Source organism: Sparus aurata, chromosome 15 (genome assembly GCF_900880675.1).
Source record: "Sparus aurata chromosome 15, fSpaAur1.1, whole genome shotgun sequence".
NCBI lineage: Eukaryota > Metazoa > Chordata > Actinopteri > Spariformes > Sparidae > Sparus > Sparus aurata.
Window position 1 is genome coordinate 19,506,639 of NC_044201.1, and position 13,462 is coordinate 19,520,100.

General features: G+C 39.3%; 1 protein-coding gene across 1 annotated transcript in view; it reads right to left on the reverse strand.

Moving 5' to 3' along the window:
• The window catches only part of LOC115596539 (ras and Rab interactor 2-like), a 39,232-nt gene that overhangs the window by 25,156 nt on the left and 614 nt on the right, over positions 1 to 13,462 (reverse strand). The window contains exons 2-3 of the mRNA XM_030441722.1: positions 3,008 to 3,105; positions 1,300 to 1,400 (exon numbers count right to left, since the gene is read on the reverse strand). Of these exons, the coding sequence (XP_030297582.1) occupies positions 1,300 to 1,400; positions 3,008 to 3,105 (199 nt within the window). The remainder of the gene's footprint in view (positions 1 to 1,299; positions 1,401 to 3,007; positions 3,106 to 13,462) is intronic.

Sequence of the window (13,462 nt, forward strand, 5' to 3'; positions counted from 1 at the left end):
GGTGTTTCGGGTCTCACAACAGACACCCTCGCCCAGGGGACCCAGCCGGGGTGATCAAGTCCCGGCTTGTGACTACAAATATCATTAAATATCTATATGTGTGGGTTTCAGAGCTACTTAAACCATTTTTTAAATTTTATTTGGTTGTATACCTATGTTTGAATAAAGATAAAGCTGTCCTCCTAAGAGGGGTGGTGGTGGTGGGCCAAAAAAAAAAAAAAATTTTATTTATTTTTTTACATTTTTTTAATATCGATATTTGGCACCAGTGTATCGATAACGTACCTCAAGACAAAATATCACGATATATCGTAGTATCGATATTTTGGCACACCCCTACTGAACATTATAACAAATGCATAAATGCTAACAGGATGTCAGACTTAATTAACTGTGACTGTGACTGGAGTATCTTTGTTAATCATTATTTTAATTTTGGCAGGATGAATAAAATGTATTTGTAGAAGGATAGCATGCACACACACACACAGAGTTTAAAATGTGGTTGCAACACTAATAAAATGTTTCAAATGCTGACAGAGCAGAAACCACGCAAGATAAAAAAAATCGGACAGCCAATGACCAATTGTCACGAAGCGTTATTAATCATTTCAAAACAGATGACCTAAATGGAATTGATGTGATTCACTCGTCTGCCCAGCCTGTGTCACACTTCCTCAACATTTAACAGTTACTTTCTAAATTCTAAGGACGCTGTGTATTTGGAGAGGAATTATTGACCAGATATAATGTGTATGTCCTTGAGAAAATCCACATACACATTTTGAATCTTCTTCTCATAGTTTAAACTGCTAAATCAGCAGAGGTCTGTCTGGGAGCTATTTTTCTCTAAAAGTTTAAGATGTTATGCAAGTTCAAGGACTAACAGGAAATAGTCAATACACACATAACATTGGAGTTCCCGGACACCTTATCACTCTGTCATTTTATCTGCTGACTCCTGATGTACTGTAGCCTGTTGGAAACCTAACACAACAATTCATAAACACAGATTTCAATGCCTATAAAGGGTGCTCTCTTCTGGTAGCCAGGGTGAACTGCATTACAGTTATTTAAATTGCAATACTGGCTGGAACATGAAAGTATGTGGACAGACAGACAGACTCTTCAAAGTCCTCTTGAGAAAATTTCATATGGTCTCCAAAGGTGATATTAGATTTTTCACCTGTGCAGATTTACATTTTCAGATGTGTTTAAAATACTGACTTATCACATCTCATATGTTCTTTATTTGCTACACTTCCAACCTGGGGGAAACACTGCACACTATGAGCTCACCCAAGTATTGTATCTGTGCTGTGGTCTCCCTCTGCAGGTTGAGTCTTTTTCCCCATTTCCTTCTTTAGGGTGCCGATTTCCCAGGCAAATGAGTCGATCAGCTACAGAGACACATATCACAACAGCTCATTTAAAAGACATCACAGGTCAGAGATCAGTTCAAACAGAGAAAAAACATGTATATGTGGATGAGTCTTCAACACCAGGTGTGGTCAGAGGTTTTATTTTCTTTCAAAATTTGTTGGCAGTTTAACATGTATTACACCAGTGTTGCCAAATCAACCAGGACTGAAACCTTGAGGATTATAAGAACGTTAACTAGCCCCTCAACTTATACATTTCAGTGCTAGGCTCTGATAACTACTGTTTAGTGGATTATTGTAAAGCTATAATTTTCCTGGAATTTAGATTGACTCTGATTCTTTTCAGTGTCACACTGTTGTCATTGGTTTCATTTCCCAGCGTTCTGTCTAGTTGTGCAATGTCTCTGTTTCTGTTGTATCAGCAGCTCGATCTGAGCAAGGAACCAATTAGCTCAGCTGTTTCAAGAGAAATCACAGTTCTGATGCATTCAATGTGGAGGGCAACTGCACTTGTTTCGGTTTCTTGAAGCTGAAACAAGTGCAGTTGCCCTCCAAAAGTCAACTGAAATACAACAAAATAGAACCACCAACTTAAAAGAAACATTTTCGTTGCAGACACTAGCCCTTTTTAGATAGAAAAGGCAGCACATTTGCTCCATGGTAAGTTTTTGTCTTTCTAAAACGGAGGCGTAATATTCCTCCTTTTCCAAAAGCCGCCTCTGAGGTAGGCATAAACATGTGACGTGACGTGAAGCTCGAAGTTGGGCTGTGAACAATGACAACGAATTTGACTTCAAAATAAGAGCTTTAAATTGCACCCCATTGGAGTTGAGAACCGGGTTCTTAGCGGGGGACTTTTAGCTTGCCGACACAACAACAAGCTAACACAACCGAACAGCTACAGAGACCGAGGAGACGCTAGCATCTCCCGGATCTCAGCGGCTGTCCAGTTGCTTATCTTAATGTCTGCGGATGAAGTGATGGACTGACTGATGTGATCAGCTGTTTCTTGGTTTTAAAACTCCCCGGCTGTGGGTCGCACAACAGCGCAGGTCATTGACACCTCTGCCCACCTCACGTAGAGGCCGGCACACTGCTGCTTCGTTTTTAGATAGCAGGCGAGGCGGAAAATCAGCGAACCAAAACAGACCCCCAATTTTACAGTGCTGCATCCAGTTGACACATTTCCATTGCCACCACGATGCCTGCACAACAATATAAAGGCTACAACATATACAAACATACAGCCTAGACTCAGCTGTACTGACAGTAGTCAGCTGAATCCAGCTCATCAATATGCTTACAACATTAATTTAGCGCAAACCCCTTCACTATTACAGACTGCACCAGTCTCCACTCTAAACTTAAAACCTTGTAAAGTTGCACCTGATGATCTCATCATCATTAATGAGGATTCTGATGAACTCATTTTGTGGTCAGTGTATCATGTAAAACCATGTAAGTACCATACTATGTTATGACAAACATAAACCCCAACCACACACATCTTCCATGATGTCCATGATGTTTATGAAAACTAGAATGGCTGAAACCTCCCATCTTTACCGTTCTGTGTGTGATTTGATTTTGTCCCCTGCAGGTATAATTATTTGAGTGGTACGTACCTTGAAGAAACTGCCTTTCCTGTCCTGTTTGCAGGTTTGAGTTATTGTGCTGGTGGACATGTTGTCTGTAGAGCCTCTGTCTGTCTCTGCTGAACTTTCTGTGAAGCACAGAGGACATTTGAACCATGCACAGAAAAAAACACAAATAAATGCAGCTCAGTTTGGTCTAGTCACTTGAATGAGAAGGTTTTTTCCTTGCTTACTAGGCTTGCTATCGTATCGTTCATAATCAAATCAAGGACCCTTATGCATGACTCGAGACAGTTCAGTTTAAATGGCAAAAAGCCTTAAAATCTGAATGAAGCAGAAATGAAAGTCAGGATCAAAAACAGGGTCAAAAAAACACTAAAAAGGAGAACTTGCTACAGGAGACAAGGTCTTAGATGGAGCTCTGACATACATTCCACTCAAAACAATGACTACCAAAGCCCACTCCATGTGGTTCATACAAAACAATGATGTTACTGATTTTGCATGAACAGAGGCCGAACACATGTTCACATACACACAGGCACGCTCGACCCAGATGTTGTGGTGGATCTTGTTTCAGCAGCTGACATGAGCCAGCTATGTCATGGCATGAAAACACCTCCCAGACCTCCCTTTTCAGAAAGACAAACGTAAGAGGAAAACACATCTGCCCACTAACAACAGACACTTCAGCATCAGTGCTTGGGCAGAAGACTGTTGTGAAAACACAACTCTTGTGGCTTTTGTTAGACAGGCTTGACTGTTCGCTATTTGAGACACTGGCGAAGGGGGAAATGTACTAGACAAAACATTTGCTGTCCGGTTTCTGTTGGAATGCTTTTGATCTCAGAGCCAAATAGGTGTTAGGTACATATATACATTCTATATGTGTGTGGGCTAGAGCTCATTTTGGGTTAGATCCAATATACAGTGGGGTAAAATAGTCTGAGACTGATAGTGAAAATACTTTTTTCAGTACATATATCAGCTTATAAATTTAAGTGAATGTTAAATCCTTGATATCTATCCATAAAAGTCAATGCGTCTTACCTTTGGTTTTAATGATAGTATGCACTTGAGCTGGCATGGACAAAGCTTCTTATGTCACAGACATAGGCTTTCTCAGTCTTCAACTATCAAGTCAATATTATTTATATAGCACCAAATGACAACAAAAGTAGTCTCATGACATCATTCCTCAAGAGCAGGTCTAGAACAAACTGTTTAATTTACAAGGAAACAACATAGGCAATGGCTCTAGATGGGCAGCCATCTGCCTTGACAGACAGGAGGCAAGGAGAAATGGGACATGGAGTTAAGATGGAGCATGCGACATTGCTGTACATTATCTCCTGTCTGTCTCATTCCCCGCCGTCCTCCTCACTTATCTCGTGGGAGTCTGATGGCCCAACCCCTCTTGTCAAAACAAACCAGTGGGGAGGGCTTGCAGTGGGTTGTTTTGGTTGGAGCAATATGTGTGCGCTTTTTCTATGCAAGTGATTTCAAGCTTGTGTGATTCATAGTCCAGGCCTAGTAAACAGGAAGGCCCCTGTGGTTGTCCATCAAGGAAAAATAAAGAGCCACTGAGTCACATGCCAACATATTTTGTACTATGTGACCTACTAACATTATTGGCACAAGTTTCAAAGGAAATGTTTACCAAGAATTAAATGTATATTTCCACACATATTTGTATATAGTCATGCAGATGCTGCTGTGCAGCTACCTGGCATTATGATTACAATGGTGATTTAATGAAGGTGAATTACAGTAAAATTGATTTCAAGCAGCAGATGTTTGTCGATTTGGCTTTTTTAATTTAAAGTTAAGGTTTTGGGCTTTTGATGACAATGAGGTTATATGTCAACCTGTGTCCCTTGTTGGCTGACTGGTTTTCAGCAGGATTAAGATAAACAGAACCAATTTTCAAGGAACTTGTAGGATAGATCTTGGCCAAGAATAGACCCCATTAACTGATTAATTGATGTGGATCCAAATGAGGTGAAGGATTCACACATTTTTAACACCATCATCCACGTTCTGCTGCAAGCTTCCCCAGCTGAGGATGCCTGACTGCTGCTGCAGGAGATGGACCAACTTTCTGTCTGAAAAGACACATCCCGTGAAGTTAGGAGCGCATGTGCTGATGGTCCTCTGAAATTATTATTAAGAACATTATCTAGATCTGGAGCCATCCTAGTTTAAAATCTACAAAAAAGTACTTAAAGACGCTTATTTTATTTCAATTAGATGGTGACGTATGTAATGCGCCTCCCAGCTATTTAATTTCTTTGACTGAAGTTTTGAGAGGGTTAGGAGGCGGAGCGTAAAAAGTTTTCCGATCACACGCTCACACACGCAAACCATGGACCTTGCGTACTAAGTTACTCATTTAATTTTGTTGTGGATATGAAAAGTCAACCGGAGATTTATGTTCAATAAACATCAGACTTGGATGAGCATCATCTCCGCGCGTGCTTATTACGATGTGTGTCAGTACCTCTGCACCTTAAACTTAGCTGGCTAAAAGAAGATACACAAAGGATTAGCCACTTCAAGGACCATCAGCACTGGTTCACCTGAGGGCAGTTTAACTCTCCCTGTATACCAACAGCTGTACCTCGGGTCATCAATCTGCCAAGCTACTGACATTACTACTGTTTCCTTAACTGTGAAGCAAACCAGACTGCTCAATGAATCATACCTAAAATTGGTTTCAAAATGTTGACTAACTCTAACTTCCAGTAGTTCTGAGTGGCGTGGTTTCCATGTTCCCATTTTCTGTGGAAGCCCAACCCATTAGTGATGTCAACAAATAATCCTTTTCAAAACCAAACGAAAGACTGTGGCAGGGCTGTACAGCATGACAAAAAGTTGGTCTATACAATGACTAGCGTAGCACCGTGTGTTACCTCTTAGCAATGCCTATGTGTGACAGAGACACACTGGATCTGGCACATTCCTTTTCTACTTGGTAGTTGAAGTGTATTGTGATTGTGGTTAAAAATCATGTAGTGCATGCAGTCCAAACAATACCAATTCCCATAATTTATTGGAAACACTCCTATAATTCCTTAACATTGAATTTCTAAATGTTGTTTCCTTAGCAAGTCAAGTTAAATGGCATGAGAAAATTAAGTTGTATTTTCAAGTTGTCAACCAAAACCTAACCCCAAACAAACAAATGAGAAAGAAATAAGGAAGGAGAACCTTTTTTAAGTTTACAGTTCACCACTTCCCATTTTAGTTTGTGTAAATCTCTTAAAGATAACATTAACCCTTTACAAACTAATACTGTATGGTCTCTATGAATTTAGTGTAAATAATGTTATATGATGATTATATATATTTACTGAAATTCACAATTTGATTCACAATATGAATTCTTGGTTGGTGAAGATTCTTATTCTTCCAGGTCATGGGTCATTTCTAAGTGCTATATTATAGGCAACTGTACTTGTTTCAGTTCCTTAAGGACGTTGCACCTCTCATCGAAAAGGGTTTCTGAAGAAATGAAGAGGCCTTTTGGATGGCAGGTGAATTTTCTTCAAGAAACTGAAACAAGTCCAGTTGCCTACTATATAGCACTGAAGATATGCATGTTTTGTACAGCAAGAGGCGCTTCAGTATCCCATCATTTACCATTATGAACAAATAAAGGAAACTTTTGTCTGGACAGTATGTGTCCTGGGTACAACGTTACTGTTCTTTGCCAGTCTCATGCCAGTTTATTGTGGCCCATGCAACAAACATTGTCAGCCTCTCACACCGTTTCTATGTGCAAAAAAGTTAACATACTAAAATATACCGTGTGCTATTCTAGTAGTTCAAGTGTCAGTGTGTTGTAAAATAATGGCCTAGAATAATGACTCATTCTACAATCATGGCCTGAGAGGGGGATCTGAGATGAGTAACATCCTCTAACCTACAATTCTAATTCCCTTTACAACTCAGTAGTTAAAACTACAAATTACTCACAGACTGTATATTGTGGTCGAGGTCATGGCATTAGTTGTTGTTCGGTAATCCTTGGGCCAGACTGTGACTGGTTATGTACACATGTATATTAGCCGACTAGAAGGTATTCAAAACGAAGCATTTACCTCAAAAAGCCCAGGCTGTGTCTGACTGTTTCTTGTAACAGAGGTGCAGGGTATTACTGGTAGCTACTATAGAAATACAGAGCTGCATGTAAGGTCTCTGTTAATCCTACTTTATACTTTTATACCTTTATACTGTAACATTTAGTATTCAGTATTTTTATCACATTGGTATCGGTTATACCAACCTTGGTTTGACATGGTATTGGATTGGAAAGGAAATCAGTGTTTTTCTAAGTCACTATTACAGCTTAGGAAATTGATTTTGTACCCATTCTGAGAGGCTGAACTTGAAGACAGGGCAGAAGGGTCAGTTGTCATAATGGCTAACTGATCGTCCTCCAAGAACTTCAAGTTTGCAGTCTCAGTTAAATTAATAGTACAAATGGGGATAACAATGCAGACTTTTGGATGGCTTTTCAGGTGTTTCATTTTGTATAAGTGACATAGTCATGTGAATAATGAAAACAATTGTTAAAAAAGTTTAAACCCTGCCTCCTCTCCCAACTTCACATGACTGACCAATCACTGCATGCATGTCTATTATTGAGAGAGGACAAACATTGTCAGAGGAAGCCTGCAAAATTACAATATCACAAAGAAATGAGGGGGAAGGAATTTTACTGCTGTAGCTGTTCTGACAAGCACTTCAATTGAAGCATGGGCCCTTACAATTAACAAAGAATTGGAAATGGATAGGGCTCTAGCTGCCCCATTACTGCAAAACTGTTCATAAAACATATTATTTGTTAAAGAAGGCCAGCATGATGAATATGTGTTCTCTTACAGCTCAGTGCTGCCCGAGTCTACATGTCCAAGCCTGTCTGTTAAGACATGAAGCAACTAGGTGAAAATGAGTTCACACACTATATCTCAACCACAAGCACTTGTGTCATACTACCAAACCTCCTAATCTAGCAACCCAACGGTAGCGTTGGGTTGCTAGTCTTGTGCGACTAGTCTTCCCAAATTCATACATGAAACACTTTGGCATCTTATTTCAACTTACAATTTCACAATAACTACTGTTTACCACTGTTAGGATTCATATAACATCTCTGGTGTGCATATGTACAGTGTTTCTGTGTTTCTCATTATCATCATTTTTCTCTACTGTGGAACCAATTCCAGACCTTGACCCCAGGGGCAGCGAGTTCTCCCAGAGAAAATGAGAGGCAGTTGTGGTGGAGGTGTCAAAGTATCAACACACATCTACGTTAAAGACAGCTGTTGTAACATTTCATACCCACATTGTTGTCAACCTTATTCAGGGTCAAGACGCCGTGTCCATTCATATCTCAGTAATAATAACAAGGCAAGGCAGGACTGTCATGCTCCAGTTGATTTATGCATAAGTGACTCTGCCTTTCAAGAGTTTGCAGCTAGTGCTAGAATGAGATAACATGTTTCCTTCCTTATCATACAGCAACAGGGCAAACTAACACCACACAGTAATGCAAGGAAAAAGCTTGTCTTTATGTCTACATGACATTTATCTTAGTTGGCCAATTACTACTTTTTATGAATTTTTCTTGTGATAGCTATCATTTCTGCCAATGAAATCTACAGCTAGGTAGAAATCCAAGGATGATTTAGTCTACCTCTGTCTGACTTGAAGGACCTATTGTTTAAAAAATGTCAACACATTTTGATGGTTTCTGCTAATGTTATGACTGACGACTGCAGATCACGTGCGAGAACGGAAAGCTTGACAAGCATAGCAACACTACCAAATGAGGTTGGGATTAGTGACAGTCAATTACACAAAGAGCAACCACTATGAAGTTATAAACCACCTTGTAAAAAGCTCTTCACATGTCAATGGTACAATTCTACTAGAGCTGCAATGATTGCTCGATTAGCTGTCAACTTTTAAATCATCACTGACTATTATGATTACATTTTCTGTTTTCATTCCTGCTGACAGTAAACTGAATATGTTTTATTTTCTATTCAATTAACTGACAAATGCTTCTGACAAAATATACTGGCCCCTGAAAACAAAAGTCCAGGCTAAGTTGTAAAGCCTTCAACCAAACTGGAAGCGGCAGCTCTGAAAAATGTCTCCAACAATGAACCTCCTGACCCTGTCAACATCCACCATTCCTAAACGTTTCTCTGCTGCCTGATGGGATTTCCTGTGAGCTGTGGCTTACCAAGGGAATATGATGGCAGACGTTTTGCGTCTTCCAAAAATGCCTACACTTAGCTCCCAAAAGTGTGTCAAATGCATTCCATCTCCCCTTACATTGGATGGGTCTCTGCTTTGCTGGGCAGAGTTTTCCCTTCATGGAAAACCAAACACACACAGTGGTGAAATCAAACACATGCACGAACACACATGTCTTGATTGAAGAGAGAGGGCGTTTTCTGTAGTGGCTGTAGTGCTATCAAAGCCTGCACTCCAAGCTAAAGCAAACACCACATCTCAATGAAAGCACTAATATTGTGGACACCCAACCTCCACGAAAATCAGTCTAAAATAAGACTCAAACTCAAAATACTCCACACACTTAACCCTTTACCCCGTACCCTTTTACTTATAATATACACACAACTAGTTTGCTTCAACTGTGGTTTAACTGCTGCTGCTGTGTTAATATCAGAAGAAACATGGTAACTGCCCACCACATACACCATACCACTTTTCAGTAGACTCAATTACATGCTTCTCATGAGTACTGGTGCGAATGTGTGAAATTTAACAATAAAAAGGATTAAAGTTTTACTACCTGTTAAAGGATAACTTCCCCAATTCTCCAGGAGGTTATCGAGGGGTCTTTTTACAGTGATTTGGCCGATAATCAGGCAGTATATTTATTTGGGTCAGAGTATACAGCAGAAGAAATCCATGGAAAACTTAGAAGATGTTAAACAAACTATTCGACTCAAATTAACTCAAATATTTACAGCAGCAATTGAAGTTACACTTTAAAGTTGAAATAGCCTAAAATCATTAACGGTGCAGCCAAGAGGGTCAGAGCTTTTTTCCAACACTTTTGAAGTGATAAATGGTTAAAAATGAAACAATGAAGAATAAAACAGAACCCATTAAGCACTTATTTACATGAAGAAACAAGAATTAATTGAGACAGAGAAGGATGAGATATCAATGCATATGAGGCCGTAATTCTGGAAAACGGTATTTCAGGAAATAGGATTCCCTTCAAAGTAATTTCCCATTTGCCAAAAAATCACCAGCAATGGGGAAAACAATTTTTCAAAACTATGATGATTTCAGGTCATATCACTCTTCACAATAAAAAACTATGAAGACATGTGAGACAGGTGGCTGATGAACTGATTACCATTTACTGATGATCCGCAGTACTCAGAGACTAGCCTATCAATTCAGGTCATCGCAAGCAACACCAGATGCAACCAGGAGAAATATGCATGAATCTATGTTCACCACCTCTTTTTGTATTATTTTGTAGTATTAATAATGATTAAAAGTAATGATCAAAATATCAGGACCCAATCTGCGCTAACTTTGCGACAGCTCCAAGTGTGAGGAATATAATATGCCAAGTTTATTGCCTGTGATCTGTCTGCTGACAAAGAGAGCCTCATGGAAATTATATGTAAAGTGTCAGCACTAAATAACAGTTACTGTTCACAGAAGCCCTTTGGTAATGCAATGGAACTGAACTGGAAGTAATTCTGGCTGTTGTGAACAGTAATTGTTATTTAGTCTTCAGTAATAGTCCAATTAACAGTCAGTGGCCTACTTCCCGATGTCATTGTGAATTCCTGAACTGTGACTCAGGTTTGAGGTTGATAACAGTACTAGTCTGATTTGGTCCCAACACTGCAGGCTAAGTACATTAGCAGATTTCTGAGGAGATTGGAAAACCAGGGTCCTGGCCCATACCAGGAAAGGTATTTTGGCTTACTCTGACTTTTTCAAGCTTTCCCACAAAAAAAGTCTAAAAGGAAGATGATACGACATGAGAGGTGGGTGGTAATGGGTAAGGTTACAGTCCGAGAACCCTGCAAATGCCTGGCAGCAACTGCTAAAGAGCGGTCTAATTAGCAAGCAAACAATAGCTGACACACTAGTGTGTGAGCTTTAAACACTCACGGGCTGAAGAAAGCCCATTCATTAATCAGCAGCTACACAGCGCTACCACAGACAAGTGAATGTCTTGGCTGAGCTGAAATATTTGCTCTCAGATTAATAGATGATCAGGATATGAGCGTTTTGGGGATAAACTCATTTTGTCTTCTTGACATGCTGATTCAGTGCTTATTACTTGGTTATTGTAGTAAATTCCTCCATTTCCAGCAATAACACTAAAGCCTTTTGTTCAATGTAGTTGATTTGCACTAATCTGGGTCATTATAATTGTATAAACAGCTCTTTGTAGTACTGGCATTAAAAAAGGATGCCTCTTAATCACATCTCTCATTGAAAACTCAACATGGATTCTGTTTGAAAGGTCAAGTATGTTTCAAGCCAGAAAATGTGGGATGTGTTAAAAGACTGTCGTTATAAAAAAAAAGTACACACATTTAAAGTAAAATTCCAACTCAATTAATAAATCTGTACATTGAAATTTACACTTCTCTGTAGTAGACATGGATTATATGCTACAGGAACAAACTAGTTAAATTGCTACATCGTGTTATTTACATGCGGAATAGAAGATTGGAACACTTGAGTCCTATCTAGACATTGTGATGGTAGGCCCATATTTAAATAACTACACAACTTTTATAAACTTTTCATAAATGGAATCCTAGTCATTATAATTTGGCTTTTGTGACAATAATTTAGAAAAAAACCTTTAATATCAAAGTGAAAACAGATTTGAACAAATTAATATCAATTAATTCATTTGACTTTAAAGTGACATAGATCAACAGAGGTCTAACCAATTGGTGCTAGCAGTCTCACAGTTAATGAAATGGAGATCACCTAAATGCATGAATGAATGTGTCTCAAGTGATTGTAGTATAAAGACACCTGTGTTTGAATGTCCAATCACTGGTTAATCAGTATTCATGGCTACAATTACACCATGAAGACAAAAGAACACGAGAAGGTTGTTGAAAGGTGTAAGTCGGGGGATGGATTAAAAAAAAAAAAGTTCCAAGTCACTGAACATCCTCCCGAGTTCAGTTAAAGCCATTATTAAGAAATGGAAGAAACATGGCACATGTGTTAATCTGCTTAGAGCAGGCTGTCCTTACAAAACTGAGTGACCGTGCAAGAAGGAGTCTAGAGAGGAAGGCCACCAAGACACCTGTGACTACTCTGAAGGAGTGAAAAGCTTCAGCAGCTGAGAGAGTGTGAATACAACAACTGCTGCTCAGGTTGTTAACCAGTCAAAGTTTTGTGGGAGAGTGGCAAAGAGAAAACCACTGTTGAAGAAAGCTCATTACATTTAAACTAGAGTTCACCCAAAGGCACGTCTGATGAGACCAAAATGGAGCACTTGTTCATCAGACTGGACACTATGTTTGACAGACACCAAACACTGCACATCACCACAAACACACCATCCCCACCATGAAACATGGTGGTGGCAGCATTATGCTGTGGGGATGATTCTCGGCAGCAGGCCCTGGAAGGCTTGTAAAGGTTGAGGGTAAAATAAATGCAGCAAAATATAGGGAAATCCTGGAGGACAGTCAGATTCAGTCTACATGAGAACTACGACTTAGGAGAAGATTTATTTTCCAGCAAAACAATGACCTGAAGCATACAATGAAAGCTACACAGAAGTGGTTTAAAGACAACAAGGTGAATGTTCTGGAGTGGCCGAGTCAAATACAGTAGTACAGTGTATACAAGTATGGTGATAATAAAGGCATATTTTGTTCTTTCCTAAAGCCCAGACCTCAATCAAATGGAGAATTTGTTGCTGGATTTGAAAAGGGCTGTTCAGCTGACAGAGCCTGAGCAGTTTTGTAAAGATGAATGGAGTAAAACGGTAGCGTCCAGATGTGCAAGCCTGATTGAGACCTTTCCACACAGACTCAGTGCTGTGATTGCAGCGAAAGGTGCATCTACTACTACTACTGACTTAAGGGGGTTGACTACTCATGCAATCACTTATTTAACATTGTATATACTCAATTGACATCACCTTGTAGAAATATGTTTTCACTTTGAGATCATCAAGGTTTTATTTAGTAAATTCTTGCCCAAAAAGCCAAACGATCATTGGCTATGTTTCTATTTACAAAGGCAATAAAAGGGGAAAACATCCAAGGGGTGGTATACTTTTTATAGGCACTTATTATTACATTCTTTGTTTATGTTGTTTAGCTTTGTTGTCTTCGTACAGCTGTACGTCTTTACTCATCTCTAACTCTATTGGACCTGTGCATAATTAGAGCTTAAATCCGCGTCAGGTTCCTTGTGTGTGTACACATT